This window comes from Cornus florida, unplaced genomic scaffold, assembly GCF_030987335.1.
Source record: "Cornus florida cultivar Cherokee Brave unplaced genomic scaffold, ASM3098733v1 CherokeeBrave_3.0.0_Hap2_Chr08, whole genome shotgun sequence".
Classification (NCBI taxonomy): Eukaryota; Viridiplantae; Streptophyta; class Magnoliopsida; order Cornales; family Cornaceae; genus Cornus; species Cornus florida.
In genome coordinates, this window is record NW_026775578.1 from 20,980,422 (window position 1) to 20,999,345 (window position 18,924).

At 35.3% G+C, this 18,924-nt stretch overlaps 2 protein-coding genes, 1 non-coding gene and 1 pseudogene across 4 annotated transcripts; 1 reads left to right on the forward strand and 3 right to left on the reverse strand.

The window, feature by feature from the left end:
* The first annotated feature begins 25 nt into the window (after positions 1 to 25).
* LOC132270690 (thioredoxin H4-1-like) lies at positions 26 to 5,256 on the forward strand. Of its 2 annotated transcripts, none has more exons than XM_059771878.1 (5): positions 26 to 1,019; positions 2,948 to 3,010; positions 3,206 to 3,334; positions 4,346 to 4,468; positions 4,913 to 5,256. In XM_059771878.1, exons 2-5 carry the CDS (start codon positions 2,990 to 2,992, stop codon positions 5,060 to 5,062), a joined length of 423 nt encoding a protein of 140 aa, XP_059627861.1. In that variant the 5' UTR covers positions 26 to 1,019; positions 2,948 to 2,989; the 3' UTR covers positions 5,063 to 5,256. The 2 variants fall into 2 exon arrangements, with proteins under 2 accessions (XP_059627861.1, XP_059627860.1); XM_059771877.1 differs by having other exon boundaries at positions 27 to 1,019; positions 2,933 to 3,010.
* Positions 5,257 to 6,088: 832 nt separating this feature from the next.
* On the reverse strand, positions 6,089 to 12,298 carry LOC132270692 (serine/threonine-protein kinase AtPK2/AtPK19-like). The gene is made up of 7 exons (XM_059771879.1): positions 12,152 to 12,298; positions 9,937 to 10,893; positions 9,655 to 9,737; positions 9,453 to 9,573; positions 8,526 to 8,699; positions 7,124 to 7,231; positions 6,089 to 6,637 (listed from the first exon to the last, which is right to left on the reverse strand). Exons 2-7 carry the CDS (start codon positions 10,606 to 10,608, stop codon positions 6,335 to 6,337), a joined length of 1,461 nt encoding a protein of 486 aa, XP_059627862.1. The 5' UTR covers positions 10,609 to 10,893; positions 12,152 to 12,298; the 3' UTR covers positions 6,089 to 6,334.
* A 2,666-nt stretch (positions 12,299 to 14,964) lies between these two features.
* Positions 14,965 to 15,038, reverse strand: TRNAI-AAU (transfer RNA isoleucine (anticodon AAU)). The gene has a single exon. It is a non-coding gene; the product is annotated as a tRNA-Ile (tRNA).
* LOC132270693 (methylesterase 17-like) lies at positions 15,039 to 17,840 on the reverse strand (annotated as a pseudogene).
* Positions 17,841 to 18,924: the final 1,084 nt, after the last annotated feature.

Genomic DNA, 18,924 nt, shown 5'->3' on the forward strand with positions numbered 1-18,924 from the left:
AAAAAAGAAAAAAAGAAAATTGAATGTGGGAAAAGGTAATTTTATATGCTAAATGATGAATTACCAAGCTTCGAGTCAAGCGTTAATAGTGGTTTTTCATGATGTTTTTTCACTTCTTAATACTTGTACAGGTTCTTCTTTATTCTAAGTGTCTCGGGGAGGCAATGTTGTAACTAATTTATTCAGCAAGAAGGCTCTAATGGCCTATTGTGGAGATTTGGAGTGAAATGTGTCGCTCAAGTGCAAAGGCGAATTTAGGGGTGGGCGAAGATGGGCTGCAGTGTACCATACTACTTTAAGCCCAGCACAAAAAAAAAAAAAAAAAAAATATTAATGGTGGCCCATCCCAAATTAGCCCAATTCAAAGTTAGCTCACCCCATTCAGAAATGCTGGATACGCCGGCTCCTAAATGCTGTATTCTCTGACTGTAATTCTCATTGTTCTTAATGTCATGGTTTGTCTTGGTGAAGAAAAAAAATATCATAAAAAAACCAATGTTCACAGTGACATTTCATTCGTTTTGAAGTAAGATAAGATATATTGTTAAAAAATCAAAAAAAAAATAAAATTAAATAACAAAAAAAATAAAAAAATTAAATTATTAGCTATGGAGTATAATTTTTATGTCCATGAGAAGAGCATAAAGTATACCACTCTTTTTTTTCTTTTTTTTTTTCTTTTTCTTTTTCTTTTTTTCATAAAGTACACCTACTAAATATTACCCAAAACTCCAAGGTCATCAAGGTCACATATTTCTTTAACAAGGGCAGTTTCGTAGTAACGCATTTTTAGAAAGTTAGTTACGCCATTTTCATATAGGCCTTCTCTTTCTATTTTAATAAGGCCTTCTCTTTCTATTTTAATAATAATAAAAAATAAAAATTAATAATAAACATTTTCTTCATTTTCCAGATTCTCCATAGAGCCAATGATGATTTCCTCGCGGTTTTTCTCGTTTGCCGTTTCATTTTCTCCGAAATGTCGGATTGCCAACACTTCTAATCCGTTCCATTGAAAGGTAAATTCTTCTATCCTTTTTTTTTTTTTTTTTGTCAAATCGTTTTAATTTTAATTTTTTTAATCCTATCTACCCATTTTTGTGGCATTTAGACAATATTTGTTCTTTTCTTGATTTTGTTTCTTTAATTCAATAAAGATGGTTGGAACATGATGACCCTTTTCTTTAATCTTTTCATATCACAAACACGATTGAAATAAAACGCTGCTACACATATGTTTCTTTATTGCAATGTGTTTTGTGACGAAATAAATTTAATAAAAGAAAAGTGTTTTGAGATTGTATTTCAGTTTTGGGAAATTCATTTTAGATTGAAACCCAGTTAAAAATTTAAATACTTTTTGTAGAATTTATCAGAAGATGGATTTTTCGGAGGGCGGTAGTAATGTTCGGAGGTCCATCTGTTTGATTCATTGTGTGAGAGAGAATGAAGCTTTTGGTTTAATTAATTACAAGGAAATTGTATTATAGAAATAAAATATGTTTTTTTTCCCTTCTATTTATTATATATTAGTAGTCTTCCGCGTAGATTTTTCATTGTTAGTATAACAACTTAATCTAAATTATAGCCAAAATATAGGTGTATATAATACAGATATATAATAACTCATTCAAGTGTGAAAGGGGTGTAAAAGAGCACAGTTTAAAGTTATTTGAGGAGGAATAAGATTGGCAATGTCACACCTCTAAGGAAGCAAAGATTACAACTCTCTTAAATTAAGATTGATGTTGTTGACATATTGATGCAAGTGAAGTACTGTTTTGCATCATCTTATTAAAGTCGGGACAGGGAAATATTTAAGAAAAGTAGCAGTGATCAAAGCTAGCATAGTGGATGCATTAGATTTGGAATGGGGGATGATAGAATTTCGGTTTGCATTTTTGGACGAGAAGGAATATCGATAGACATATAATCTACCTAATTTGATGGGACGGCATGGGATAATAATGGTAGCTATCAAGACAGTGGTGGACTGGTGGTGCGGTTTATCTGCTACATTAGAGGAGAACTGTATCTGAAATGGAAATCATACTCCTCAAAGACCACACGATAAATTGAAAGCATGGTTGCTGTGTTAAAGCAAATTGTATGCTCTATGAAGATTGTTGCTGCTAAGTTACATTTAGTGCATAGACTTGGGACTCAATAAGATTTTTTTTGATCTGGACCAAGATAAGCATATGAAATGGAAATGTGCAAGTAACATGTATGTCATACTCGATATGGTAGTTTAAATTTTGACCAAGATAAGCACTTGAGAAGGACATTCGGGGAGAGAAATACGCTGAAATTATTCAATAATATTTCCTATGGGCATTGAAAAAAAAAAACAAGAAAAACCCATAGATTTTTAGGTCTTTTTGGTATGGAGTGGATGCGTAGGCTTAATAATTATATTTCGTAATCTCCCTCATTGTTTGGAATTCCAGATCAAAAGACTGTATTTGAATGCATTGAACTCTAAATAAATCAAAGTTGAAGGAAATCAAGGAATCCAAGCCACTATAAACCACATCGGATCCATTTCTCCACTATAGAAATTCATTAGAAATTGTTAAAAGATGTAGCATATATAGCTCATCAATGGTTCACTTTGTTAGAATTCTTAGAACACTGAACTAAATGGATTTTTTGTATATATATTTTCTTTTTTCTTGGTTTTTCTTCTTGGGTGGTGACTGGTGCATAAGCAAATGGTTTTAATTCCCAAGATTTGAGCTTACCTGTCGTGTGAAGCTCCATTGTTTTTCCCCTTAGAAGAAGAGAACTCTTCGTGTTTCGCCATCCTCAAATAGAGAAAATAAAATTCTTGCTATCTTTTTAGGTTGTTTTTCATAAGAAAATCCTAATTTTGTTGTCATTTATGAATCTATTTGTAACTCAGATGCACCATTTGTCTATAATCTGACAGATTTTCTACTTTAAGGGTGCTACCGTAGTTCTACCCCAGTTCAGTTGTCCAGAATCAATGGGAAATTGCTTAGCCAAAGTAAGTCTTCCAAACAAGCTATATCAATGGTTTCATATTTTGGCCTAATTGCTATAATTCTACTACACTGACTGTTCGATTTAATCAATCAATAGTAATGCTCTTTGTGTATATATTGTGTATGAGTATTGTAAATTTAACTCTGCTCCTTTGTTGTCATGCCCCACTTGCTGAAGAATTACATGATTTGTGCAGTTATCTGGACAAAAAAATGATAATGACGAGTGTATAACAGGAGATTTTACCAGTAAAAATGTTCACCTCATAACAACCATTCAAAGCTGGGAAGAAAAGCTTTCAGAAGCAAACAGGGATGGCAAGATAGTAAGCAGTTATTCCTCTTCTCTTAAATGATATCATGTTTGGAGCAATGACCCTTGTTTAATTATATTGTATTATGAGCACCAATATCATGATTACTCTCCACATTAATCTAAATATGCAAAACCTTGGTTCGGCTACTTGCCCAAGAGGCCAAGCCATTGGTACTTCTTCAGAAGTGAAAATGGTAAAGTTGGGAACCAAAAGAAGCAAATGCAACTTAAATAAGATGTGGGAATTTTGACACGGAAAGTTTGGCAATGATTGGAAAACATGTAGAGGAAAAAAATATCAGACTAAATACGAAGAGTTAACAGAATTTATAACATGTCCAAATGTTTTAAAAGTTTATTGGATGCTTTAGAAGCATTCTTTGCAGGAAAACATAACAATGTTCAAGCATTTGCAATTATGGGAAAACATTATTCGGAAACTTTTCCCTGAAACTTTTGGAGAGGTTTACCATTAGGCTGGAACACATTCCTTATGAAGTGCGGCTACATTTGAGTTTCAAACACTTAGCTGAGTCCAGTTTATGGACCTGGTTGACTTTAAGCCTTCCATCACTACACACATTGAATCAAGCATAAACTAGTTAACAACTTAAGTTGGTCAGTGGCTCCGAATATTCATTATGTTTCCAATGGTCTTATTCCCTGCTATCATTTGGATTGCCACTTTTGGTAAGCTCACCAGTTAATTGGCCACACCTAGTTATCACCTGATTGGACAACGTCGTGGCACATTTAATTCCTTCTTTTCCCCTTTTGGAAGACAGATTTGTGGAACCGTGCTTCTAATATTTTTTTTAATTTTTATGTTTTGTTTTCTTGTTTCTTCTTGTTCTCTCTTTCTTGCTATATGTACTTAGTTGAACATAGAGTCCATAAGCCGAGCTACTTGATATGCATGCATACAGTGAATATGGAAGTACCAACGCGTAAATAACCTCCTTAGTGTGTGTGTGTGTCTCATTCTCTCACAGAACTTGTTTCTGATCCTACTGTCCAACAGGTTGTTGCAAATTTCAGTGCAGCATGGTGTAATCCTTGTAGAGTGATAGCACCGGCCTACTGTGACCTTGCTGATAAATATCGTTCTATGATATTCTTAACCGTGGATGTTGATGAGCTAACTGTAAGTATTGGCACTTTACCTATGGCACACAATTTCTACTTTCAAAACAGTAGCATGTTGTTGTCAAGTGAACCCTCTATTTACCTTAAATCAACTCTGAAAATATTAGTATTTTTTTTAACTAGTGCACAAATTTGTCACATATGCTACCATGAATGAAAATTAGTCTGTCCAGTCTTTTTTTTCTCTTGTTCATTATAGGTAGATTTCATCATCTTTAATTGTATTGAAAACTTTAAGCTGTGCCATTTTAGTGACTGAAGAATTGATACTAAAAAGAAGAAGATAGGAAGACTTCCTTGATGGCTCCGAATTTGTTTCATGGCACTATTTTAGTTGATAGATTTTTACCTTCAAATGCTATGCAAAACACAATAGATATATAGATAACTAACACACTAAAAGTCGGAAAAATACTTTCGATTAATGAGGATTGTGGTGCAGGAGTTTAGTACGTCATGGGATATCAAAGCCACGCCAACCTTCTTCTTCCTCAAAGATGGAAGGCAAGTGGACAAACTTGTTGGAGCCAACAAGCACGAGCTACAGAAGAAGGCTGCTGTCATTGCTGAATCTACAACCAGGCACAAGTAATCGATTATTTCATAATTATGTCCCGATCTCACAGAGAGTGCTATGTACAATTTTGTAGACAGCTGAAATGGTACTGCCATGCCCCCAAAATTTACGTGCCAGATTCCATTAAATGTGTGCATAATTTGAGATGTTTGTCACCAACACAATTTTACAATTAACTCTTCAATAAATTTTGTCCATATAATTTCCAGTCGGTTAATTTCAAAATAACGACGATCTCAACAAATGCCAATGCAACCATGAACAACGTCATCCCAAAACCCAAGGCTACATGAAATGTGAGATATCTTGCAAGCAACTAATGGCTGGTTATGAATGTATTGATGTACAAACATTAATACGAATGACAAACTGAACAAATTTTGAGTAACAACATGGGATGTATAACGCATCATTCGATTATCTGTATAATGATTACTGCTGCAGAGCCTGTGACAGTCAAACATTCCAACCATATATGGAAGATAGAACATTCGGAGAGAGACTGCATTGCTGAAAATTAAACAGGAATGCCCAAATAATTCCAAGTCAATCCCCCCAAACATGCAACAACATCTATGGCTCCTGTTGGTGTTGTGTTGGATATTCCTCAAGCGATTCAAGCGTCCATAGTTCAGCTTCTGAAAACATTGCAAGAAATGCGACTTCCGAAATTTATATACTGTTTATTGCTAGTTCTATAGGATAACTGGACCATGAACACATTCTCACAGGTTGATGTCTTTAATCAGAGTATGGTACCATTGCCATATATTCAACAGGACCAGAAAGAAAACATTCCACAGTTTCAGAATGATGCTCAATATAGGGACTGTTTGGGGGAAGTAGAAAACTTGGGTCAGATCAACATATCATAGTGATATTGAAATAGCTATTCATGTGGGATAAGGTGTGGAGGAGGATTTTCTCCCTCACACGAGGCTTCTTGCCCAGACCAGTCATAAAAAGGAACATGAGAAGAAAGAACACACACACACACCTACTTCCCCCAAAAACACACACGCACGCACGCGCACATGAGAATAAAGAAAAGGAAACATCAAAGAGATTATCATTTAAGAAGAGGGATATTAAAAAGATTGTATTTAAATATTTAAGTTACAAGTTAGTAACTTAAAGGATCCTGATTGGAAAGAAATCATTCCTCAATACAATCTTTAGCATGACCTGACCTAAGAAATTACAAAATTCAATATGGATTTGCTGAACTGGGCAAAACCAATTACTGGGTGCAAATGTCTAAACCTTGTGATCCATCAGCCAAGGTGTTTAGTTATATGAATCATTCCTCTGCAGAAAAGGAGCTGCAGGCCTTACATAAGTGAACCCCTTGAAGGGGTTGTCACTACATTTTGGACTAGCAGCCGGAGAATCCAGCAGCGGCATGTTGGTCCAGCACTCCTCAAAGTTGGCAATGCATTGTTTTCCAGCAACTTCTGGGAGAAAGCTCGGCTGAATCTCCCGAGCATCCAGTTTCTTCCAGTTGATCGATCTGAACCACTTGTGGCCTTTTATCTCCTCACTTCCACCAGGTCCAGAGCCAAGGCGCTTGCTCGCTTCTTTCTGCAGTAACTGGTGAGGAAAAAATTTTCTTTATTCTCATTTTCCTATTACTCATTCATGAAGAACCAAAAAGGTAAAAAATTGCAATACATCACGAAATACCATGCCTTTTTAGCTATACCAGCCTGGCTACAGGCCCAGATGCAATACAGAACATTGACTGTGGTTAACAACCACCAAAATGTCATGACTACCAACAAACATACTTAAGTTCATGACCCATGCAAAAGATGAGTTCAACTCCACAACAATTTTATATCTACCAAGGTTTACATCGAGTATATAGAGCCTTTAAATTGATCCCTCTATCTGGAGTTAGCAACTTGCAACCAGCCAGCCAGCTGCATCATGGATTTATAAATTATAATGTGCAGGGAAGCACATCTCCATGTATTTTCCAGAGTGACTAGAGTCTTCACCACCCCAACAAAAAATCTGATCATGATGCTCATTAAGGAAATAAAAATTAGAAGAAAATAAAAATAAAAAAATTACTCCTCTCAGTAATGAATGTGCTTCACTTGACAAAAATGTTGGCAGCTTGATCTTGTCCTTTATAATCTTCTGCTGGATTTTCTGCCGATTCCCACCAGTGAAAGGTGCCTGTACAGAAATTAATAATAAAAAAAGGTAATAGTTAAAAAAAAAAAAAATATGACTAATTGTGTTTTCTGTAAATTAAATAACCAAGGAAAGACCTCTGAACTGTTTCAAAAATAAATAAATAAATTATATTGAGTCGCCAAATTGTCAATTCATGAATAGTTTAAGGATCTGACCATCTCCACGCCCCGCCCCACCCCCCACCCCCGCCACACAAAAAAAAAAACCAAAGACACCATCCATTGGAATTCGAGGCATATCCTCAGAGAAACTCATGTTTCAAGCACATACTTACTACTTACTACAACTCTTCCTGATGAAAGCCAAAATCGTCTTTTGTCTTCATCTAAAGGTAAAACTTCAGCACAACAAAACCTAATCTAGCATTTGGTTGCTCACATGAGTTAAGAAAAAGAAACGGTCAGCACATCCTAAGTATTATGCCTTCAAACTTAGGTTGTACTAAGGATTTGACATTTTCGGTAAGGTTCTTGTTTTCCAGGTAACCTAAGCCTGGGAAACAGGGCCTGGCCATCCTTCGTTTGCGGTCGACATTCTGGAATTTTTTTTTTTTTTTTTTTTCCCGGTAAGTAACATTCTGGAAATGTTTTATCTGTTGACAGCTGAATATTTTAATCTGATTTGATTCGTGGTTGCATCTGCAATTGTTTTCCCATGGGACGACACCCCCCAAGTCCAGGCATATACCAAAAATGCATAATTCCTACACTCAAGAGTTAGCGAACACTCAAAAGTTTAGTTTCATTTATTTTTATATTCAGCAACCGGAGAAGTAAAGAGGGGAGGAGGACCAGGGCTAAGAATGAGGAAGTATCCACATTAATTGCACAGGCAGAAACCTATACCATCATTAGATAATTCAGGATACCTTCAACAAAGAAATATCTACAGTACCATTAAAAAAATCTAAACCATCCACACATGGAAAAGCAATTACAAGATAGTTTAAGCTATCAACATACAGCAAGTTATCACTAAACATGAAACCAGAAGTGCATGCGTTAGCAAATCACACTTCCGAAACCCTGCAAGAAGCCTCACATTGATTTGCTTCTAAAAGTGTCACTAGGCCAATAAGATGGCCAAGTTTTGTTAAGCCAGGTCACCGAATTTAAAATTGGAACATTAATAAACAAACTTTTCACTTTTCAGTCTCTTGAAAATAAGCTTAGAGATGACATAAGCACAAGTTGATGAGCAAAAGAAGAACTATTGAAGGAGATGCTTACACTCACAAGTCAATTAAAATGGATCAGGGGGAAAAAAAACTCACCTTTCCAGTAAGCATCTCATACAGTAGAATTCCTACACTCCACCAATCTGCAGCCTTATCATGACCTTTCCCAAGAACAATTTCCGGCGACATATATTCTAAAGTTCCACACAAAGAGTTGGATCTTGTATCCTCAACAAATTGCTTTGCCAGGCCAAAATCAGTCAACATTGCCTAGAATCAATCATATCACACAGCATGGAAAAATGGCATGTAAGAAGTTTGTTTGTGAATTCAGGTGAACATGTAAAAATACATACATGTGCAACATTGAAAGAATCTTGGGAAGTTTTCCAAGATGGTTTGCCTATTTATAACAAATATCCATTGGAGTGATTTAGTTCATGTTAAAGGTGCCAAAAAAGAACAAGAGGAGGGCTGAAAGAAATAAAGATTGAAGTTTTGACATAAGATATATTTGGCAAAGATTTGATGAAAGCATCATTCTAAATAAAGAAGAAATGTGGAGGGGTTTTATGAAGATATCCCAACTATCAGGATAAGGTCTTTTTGAGTTAAGATCAGCGGCAGTCTGGTTTTTTTCTTTCAGTGTTCTGGTTTTAAGGCTTTGTAACCTTCATTGAATCTAGGGTCTGTAGAATGCCTAAATAACAAGGTCCTCTCCTATGGTTTCAAAAATACCACTGACCTCCCCTGTTAGGGTTGTAAGTTTAACGAAGGTGTGAACTGACAACATATGGATAGAAATGTCTTTTGAAGCGTTCTAAGGGCAAAATTGAATTTTTAGATTTTTTCAAGCATGACATCAGTGGACAAGACTGACAGATTTTATGACAGGGGAGGTCAATGCTCATGTGCACCCCACACCAACACACACATAGACATGAAACCCACAAAACCACCCCCCCCCCCCCCCCCCCCCCCCCACACACACACACACGCACGCGCAGAGAGAAGGGTTTTTACATGTCCATCTGCATCCAAAAGAATATTTTCAGGTTTGAGATCCCGGTGCATTATGCCATTTGCATGGAGATGAGCAACAGCGGAAACCATCTCAGCGGCGTATATCCGTGCCAAATCCTCCCTGAAAGAATTGTTAAAAAAGTTCACACATCAATGTTCTCCAAGCATTCCCAGAAACACAATGGCTGGTAAACTGCATTACCTAAATAGCCCTTGGCGATACAGTTGAAAGAAAAGGTGACCGCCATTGACAAAGTCAAGCACGAGGTATAGTCTATATTTGGTCTGCACAACAGGAATAACTCAAATCTTAAACGGTGTTGCACCAGGCAAAGATCTAAGATCAACATTTGTTATTGTAACTTGAATATAATCCTGAATTTCAATAAGTAACACTATTGAAAACATGAAAAATTGTTGAACAAAAGAAAACTGAAAATATTCAAATATTTCTTCATGTTGAGGTCATTAGGTAAATCATTACTTGGAATGAGTATCTGAGCTGCACGATGAAAGGATGATCGACTGTTGTTAAAATATCCCTCTCAGCTTTCATATATTCCGCATGGTTTTTGTCCATAATCTTATCCTTGCGCATGACCTTCATTGCAAATATTTCTGAAGAACCTCGCTTCCTCACTTGATACACTTTTGCAAATGCACCTTGGCCCACAACCTTCAAAACTTCAAAATCTTCAAGCCCTACCCTCTCGCACTTCAGAGAATTACTATCAACATGAACAACAAATTTTTCAAAGGCACTGTCTAAAGCAGCTTCCTGAGCTTCCAGTGCACCTTCGCTGGTTCCCTCCACAAGTTCCAGCGAATCCCCCGTCTCACGTAAAGTGAGCTTGCTATGCTTCAACGATTTACTAACATAGGTTGTGGGGCCCACCAACGACTGGGATCGGCTGTAAATTACTGCAGCGTCATCATATAATAATTCATTTTCACATGCAGCAGGCAAATTTCTGGAATTCTCAGAACTCATATCTTCAAGTGTTTGAGCTGGTGCAGGACCAAACACATCATCAAAGTCCAACTCGACATGATCCACTAAAAGAACATCAGGCGGTCCAACTGGTAGAAACACCTGCCTCTTGAATGATTTTTGTGTGGGGGCCCCAGTCAAATTAGAGAACTGAGAGGAAACCATTTTGCTAAATATCAAATGAGGGGGGAATGCAGTAAATGGATTTTTAAAGTTCTTCACTACAATAGATGGATATCCCTGGAAGACTCCAAGAAGCGAACTGATGATTTAGGACACCTGACAATGGCCTTAAACAACAGGAAATTCACGTATGTGATGGGAATTCCAAGGAATCTTGGGAACAAGCAAACCAAAATCCAGAAGAAGAAAGTGTTCTTATTTCCCGATTTACAGGAAATAGTGGATGCAACAGTGCTCCTTGAATTCATGAAGATCAGACTGGCAAAGCTGCAGGTCATGGCAAAAATAATGTCAGTTCCACCTATACATGCAAATTTTAATATATTACCTTCAGTTATATATGTATAATGATGAGAAATCAAGATTTTGAAAACTATGCTTTGAATAATTGCTTATAGTTTTTAATTTGGTTCTATTGATGTGGTCGTTCAAGAAGACTAAGCAAACTACAAACAAATATAAAGAGATTTTCCCAACGAGCAGGATCAAGATTCATGTGGTCGCATAACTTTAGCAACTTCTTTGCCATGTGCATGATTTTCCTAACATATAGAAGCCCCTTTCAACGGGGTAGAGCAATTGGTAAAATATTGATGTGTTTTTCAACTCTCCTTATTGTAAGTTCGCAATAGTTGGAAAGCTTCGAAAATGTTGATAAGTGAAAAAACTTAACAATAACAAACACAATGAGGTCGCTAAAACTAGTCGAATGAAATGGATATTAGCTATCTGAATTTGTTACCCATCGATATGACAAATCATTGCAACAAAAAGTGGCACAAGACAGAAATTTGCCCTTTATAAACAACCAAATACGCCTTGACCAAGCAAAGCCCAGTCCTCACAAACATAACCCCACCAAAATAGCCCAGATGGTATGAAAGCACAAACACAACCCCAACAAAATAAATTTAGAGAAGCTCCAGAAGAACATTATGGAACATTACCAATGGGCATTAGCCCAGATGGTATGATCTCTCCTCCCCAAGGGGGAGGTTAAGTGTCCAAGCCAGCTCTGCTAGGGATTGTGGGTTTGAGTGACTTTGCTTGAACTTTCCCCAAAAAAAAAAAAAAACATTACGGAACATTAATACAATAAATTATTAGAATTTAAAAACACACCACTTGCGCAATACAACCGGGAATCATTACATAAACAATAGGCATCACAAAATCTATAATAGCCCACCCGTCGATGTTTTCAATGATGCTAAAATGCATAAAACTGAAACCCTAGATCCGATACAAATTCTAAAATTCTACGCTGTGATAGAACAAATTGCAAACCGAACAAGATGCGTCTCATAAAGGAAACCATATATACGGACATTAGCTCAAATTGCGAAATACAGTAGAAAATCTGTAGATAAAAAATCGAAGCTTTAACGAATTTCACACATCACAATAGTTTTGTATTCACAAAAACATATATATATATATATATAACACATACACATATATAATATATAATACATAGGTAAGGAAGATGTATATTAGGGTTAGAATGGGATTAGCTGTTTCTTACCTTGAAGAGATAGCAGGAATGGAGGTCCGTGAGAACTAGTTCGAGAGAGAATTTAAGAATGAATTGTTTCCACGTTTATAACCGCCTGAGAAATGAATTGTTTTTGGGAAGTGAACGTGGCGAATTTTTATTGGTCTATAACTGCCAGATAAATGAATTGTTTTTGGGAAGTGGACGTGGCGAATTTTTATTGGTCTATAACTGCCTGATAAATGAATTGTTTTTGGGAAGTGGAAGTGGAAGTGGAAGTGGAAGTGGCGAATTTTTATTGGACGGTTTTAATAACAATGTTAGGCTAATAATGAAGTCAAAACTTCGTTGCTTCAACGCTTTTCAAAACCTATCCTTTTTTGCGTGAAGGAAAACGTTTCGGGTGTGACAACTTGAGTTGACACTTGATGGAGGTGTTTACTATAATACCCTTAGCCACTAGTTTTTTGTTTTTCTTTTTATTTTGGAAAAAAAGATTAGGAAAAATTCGAGTCAACACTCTCACAAGTAGGTATGGCAACAGGGCGGGTTTAAAGCGAGTTTCCCTAAATTTTGCTTCGCCTCGTTTAATTTTTGGCAAGTCCATGTCCGCCCCGTGCCCTGCAACGGGTTGAATTTTCATATCCATTCCCACCCCTTTGGGAAATATTGTGCCCCGTGCCCGCCCGGCTAACAATTTTTTTTTTTTCAATTTTCTTAGCTCAAAAAGTGATTTGGTGTCCCCTTTATCTTCCACAATTTTCTTGGTTGACTAGTCCGAACAGAAGAAAACGAAGAATAGACTAATCCCTCTGCCTGAGAAGAATAAATCAAATAAATTATAAAATATAATATAATATATATATATATATATATATATATATATGTAAGTATAAAGAAGGGAGAAAAAGAACTGAAGAAGAATAGATCTTCGTGAATCTACCTGAGAAAGAGAAAGAGAGACTGGTGAAGGAGAGAGAGATTGAGGTCGAGAGTTTGGTTTTTGAGTTTTGACTCTCTGTCTTCCTTTGATGCGCTGCTCAATTCATGCATAAGTTTAAGAAATTAGGATTATAAAAAATGAATAACTGGGTAAGTCGGTAAAATAAATTTATATATATATATATATATATATATATATATATATATAATTATATGCTTAGCAGAGCGGGGCCGACGAATATGTATATGAACCCTTACCCCATGCCTGCCTCGACAGTATAAAAATTGTTCCCATATCTGTTATTAACGGAGCGTAAAAAATTGTCACCCTTACTCACAAGAAGTGGGTGATGGAACCATACAACTTTGTTATTTAGGATTATTAACGCTATTTAGGATAGTTTTTGAGAAAAGTTTTATTTTTTAAACTTATCATTAATGACCAGGAGCGGTAATTAGTTTCGTGGGTTATAATCGTATCATGTTGATCTAAGGGTATTTTAATAAGTAAGTAAATATAAACTAAACCTATTTAATAATCATGTCAGGAATCCTCAACATTAATCTGACACTATTAAAGTAAACAGATTAATCGTGTCAATCCGTTTATAACCCGAACCCATTTAAAATTAATTCAAATTCGCTTATATCGTATTGTGCTGTAATTTGTCACCCTGCTAATGACTCTCTTCCCTTGAAAAGAAAATCGATTCAACAATATATCTGCCATCATTGCCATGGATTTTATAAGTTACATTTATCAGCCTAAGCATTAAACATTGTCGATGGATATCATTTAGTCAATATAATCTATTGACATCAATTTTGATACGGCATTGGAGGGTACTGAATTGTCATTTTCAATTAAAATAAAAAATACTTGATTAATCGATTTTCACTATACACGTGTATATATCTCGATGTTTATAATTTAAATTCTCATTTTAAATATCATATCGGTAAAAAATAAATACATAACATGTGAAAATATATAGTAAAAACACATGTTCATAATTGTCTATTACGTTCAATTTAAAAATAAAATAAAATCTTAAATTTCAATACATTTACTCTATTATTATTATTATTATTAACTAGGAGTTCTCAATAACAAAGTGGTGGTTCTCAATGCATATGCAATCTTTTTGCTTAATTCAAGCAAAGTGGAGAATAAATTTTAAAATATACTAATTTATTATTTTTAAGACTCCTAACTTTACTTAAATATAGTTTTTCCTTACAAATAAATTATAAAAAAAATTGCAATTATAATGGTGCATTAGTGGTTTTCTTTAATTTAACATTAAGGATTTGATGGTCTTCATGCAAAATGATAAGTAATTAATTTGCCATCTTGTTGCGTAGTGAATTAATAAATACATTATTTGGTTGTATATTACATATTTTTAAAAAATAAAATCCATTTCATGCTATTCGAGATGTTATATATATTTTCTAACGTCGATTGTCCTTTTAAAGAAGGAAAATGCTAATTTTGACTACTACGGTTCACCCGAAAAAACCGACTAAACAGGTGTTCGTGTTTTTACCCTTCTCTTCAATATCTGTATTCTCTGAGTTCTCTCTCATCTTCTTCACCCTCTCCATCGCTGCCGATGTCTCCTTCATGGTGGTACGTAGAGGCTCCACCTTCTAGCTTTTGAATTTTGCCGACGTGGTGGCCATCGGAAGCGAGCGCCGGAGTGGTCGTTCACATATCTTTCTGTTCTGCAATTCCATAGATGGGCTTATCACAGTTAGCCAGAACCAGGACAAACTATAGATACAACAAGAGTCCAGGTCCAAGCTAGAGACAAGGCCTAGCCCGATAATAACTAAAGATACAACAAGAATCTAGGCCCAGCAACATATTGTTGAGAAAAAGGCATTTAAAAAATATTTGGCCCATGCAGGTCTCGAACCTGCGACCTTCGCGTTATTAGCACGACGCTCTAACCAGCTGAGCTAATAGGCCATTTGGTACGGAACTGAATTTTATTTATAAAATAGAAAATATTATACATATCGCTGCTGAGATTTAATTTATTCATGAAATAAACAGCAAATTCCAATGCACTATTTAGCTATAAGATGAGAGACTGGAAGTCCATTGCAGCCTTAACAAGCAAGCCGGAGAGAAGAAAAGGCGCGGAGAAAAATGGACTATGATCAGTTTCCAGGACATAAACATCGGAAGGTGGCCACCTATTTATCATCGCATCTTGTTGCCCTTGTTTGATAACTCGATCATACGTTGTTTTGATGTAAACTCGACGCACTTTATCTACGTTAGGTCCCTCCAAAAATCGAGCAGATTGTAAGGCTCGACATGGTGCCGGCCTTACAAGCATGGCAGCTAAAGTGGAATCCTGTACGGAACCATTCAGAAAAAAAGAAAGAAAAAAAAAAATTACTGTCTAACAATTAATAATCATAAAAGAGGTAAATTGAATCGATTAATTAATAGAATCATTGCACACAAAACATTCTTCAATTGTAATTGGTCAAATCCTTTGTAGTAGAATGTTAAGAGTGGTTAAAATGATCATGATGTTCTATATTTCTCTCTCTCACACACACAAGAGAGAGATAATAGATTTTATTGATTTTTTAACTTTAATATCCTGTATATATCTCATGTGTCCATTAATTTCACAACAATGCTCACCTCAAGCTGTGCAAGTAGGAATTTTCTTTTAATATGGGTCAATAAAAATATGACATGTGTTAAAAACTTTTTTAATTAATTAATAAAAATTGTTTAGATTTTTTTTCTGATCATCCAAAAGGAAATATTTTTTTCCCTCATGTGTTTGAGATTTTCTATTCCAAATCCTTCATATTGCAATCCATAGAAGAAGCTAAACAATTAGCTCGAGTATGCTAAATTAATCATAATTGTAAGACTTCAATTATCAATGAAGTTTAAAGAAATCAATTTAACCTCATATTATAATAGGTGGTGATAAATCTCAAAATTTTGGATGCTACTAGAGTTATGCGTATTTATTAATTGGGTGCTCTAAAATATTATATATGATTTGGGAAAGGAGGAGGTGGCAAGTAGTGAAGACCGGAAAACGATGGTGGAGGTCCGTTGGTGGAAGAAATGATTAATATTAGGGTTTCAAAATTGAAGAGATGATGGGCATCAGTGGAAATTTGGTGAGAAGAGAGAAAAAATTGTGAGTTAAAAAGAAAGAGAGCCCGCTACCAAGTTTCACACGCGTGAGAGAAAATTCTTTCTTTTTTGGATGACTCATGAAAAGATCAGAATGATTCTGATTTAATTTTTTAATTTTTTTTTACACTTGTCATGTTGTTGTTGGTCCATATCAACATCATAAGAAAAGCCCTGCTTATGCGGCCTAAGACAAGTTTTTTCCTTAATTTCACTATATTGTAAAAAAATCATAGAGAAGAAGTACAATATTAATATTTAAATTAATCAACTCGATAAATCATGGTGAAAGTATTTTATACTTAATTATGGATTGTTTAATAGTAGACCTATTATATGAATTGTTGTTTTTCTTTTTATTGTTTTATTTATTATATCGTTTTTATTTTTAGTTTTAAGAAAGTCAAGTTCAATATTATTGAATAAATTGGGAGTTTGTATAGTAGAATGAGAAGAGGCCGGTATTGTCCCTTGTTAGGAACTGAAACCAAGCTGGAGGAAACAGACATATATCATAACCTCATGTAACATATACATAATTATATTAATTGGATGACAAATATATAGAAAGCTGTGGACAACAAAAAAATTACAGAATTACCTCCATGGGGCTCATATGATAATTGATCTCACGTTGAAATTCTTACTTAACAATAACACTGGTCGGAGGTTGATCAGGTCCCAATCCAAATTCGTAGTCACATACATCGCCGAATTCAGATAAATCAGGCGTTGTCTGTAAAACAATAAAAAGAAAAAAATAAAATAAAATAAAATATACAATAAAATAAAAACTATTCACCCAAACTGCAGAAATGAGGCCGGCGAAGTTCTGAAAAAAGATTTCGCTGAAGAGGATAAAGGGGGTGTGTGTTTTTTCCAATATATATATATATATATATATATATATATAATTACGTCTTTGACATCTTTGTCAGTCCAAAACCCAAGTCGGAGCATATTGGCTGTGACATAGACTGCTAAGCTGATCTTTTCTGCAAACTTGTGAATTGCCTCCGTTACATTGAGTCCTCCACTACTGTGCCCCACCAAAATTACCTGTATATATGAGAAGACATGAACTTAAGATTCGAGTTTTTGATGGAAAGTTTTTAAATGAAGCTTGTGAGCATGTGAGATCATGAACTAATAATGCAAGCTAGCCATGGTGTTTAACAAAAACTATATAACTTTTATGCATGCATAGAGATATAGAACCTGTTCGTTATCAGGCAAGGCTGAAATGAAGTCCATGAGTGGCTGATTGTAGTCCTCAAAAGAAATAATTGTATTGGGGTCAGATCGATCGGTACCGGAACTTTTGAGGTCAGGGCACGAGACTTTGTAGCCAGAATTCTCTAGGAGGCATCTGGTTTTGTACCAGCACCACCCTCCCTCACCGGCGCCATGTACAAGGACAAAGTGTGGCGTCAAGGGTATTTTTGTCATTTTCTCGACCTACCCTCCGCCTCCGGCCTTTTTTCCTCTAGTTTTACCGAACCTCATTTTCATATATGAAATATTCGTGTAATTAAGTCGGATATAAACCTTATCTTATATTGGTTGTGGACATGTGTGGTGGACAAGAGTTACACATTTGTGTATGAGTGCCATTCATATCTGTGATGAAAATGTGTTGTTAGAGTATTAAATGAGTTATGCAGGTGTTATAATGTGATGTAGTATGTTGTAATATTGATTTACCAGCACCACCCTCCCTCACTGGCTCCGAGTACAAGGACAAAGTGTGGCGTTAAGGGTATTTTTATCATTTTTTCTTCCTCGTCTCCTTTTCTTAACTTGGTTGTTAATTGTGTTGTGGTCCTGATTGGGATTAGATGATGGTCATTAGAATATTCTAATTTGTACATGAGACCCAACATGACGTGGAAGGGTGTTTACCTATCTATTCAAAATATTAAATTAGTGGGTAGTGTTATATACTTATTTATTTAAACGCACTTCAACTCTTATTTAAATTTGATATGGGACAAGTTTCACTTATAACATTCTCTGCCCGCATTGCAATCGGGCCACCTTGCGTACCCAGTCCAGACTCGGACGATCTCTGGATCGGGCCCTTGGCGTGACGTCGAATGAATTAAGAATTGTGTTTGGCTCTGATACTAATTGTAATTAGTGGGCGTTTGTTTATTTATCCAAAAATTTAAACTATTGGATAATGTTGCATACCAGGGACGGAGCCAATGCCAGGGAAGCACGTGCCCCTTGGCCTAGCCCCGCTTATTATAATATATATACTAAATTTATATATATTTTACATGTATATATGAAATAATTCGTGCAATGTCCCCCCTAAAAATTTTGTATTTCTTCTATTTTTTACTCTTTAAATTCGTTTAATTTCCTTTAAAAAAACAAAACAAATTTTCCTTTTTTAATCAAACTCCAATTTTTTTCCCTTTCAAAATTCTCTCATTTTAAAATTTTTTTTAACTATTATTTTTCTTAAATTACTCATTGATTGACATATTATTTTGAGTAATTTTTCTTATTTGTCTCTTAATTTATGGCATATATATTTATTATCGTGATTATTGATTTTTTTTTTCTTTTAACACTGTATCCTCTGAATTTAATTTCTGACTCTGACTTTGTGCATATCTACCCATTTATACATACTTCAACTCCCAAATCTCACATGTAACAATGTGCAAGA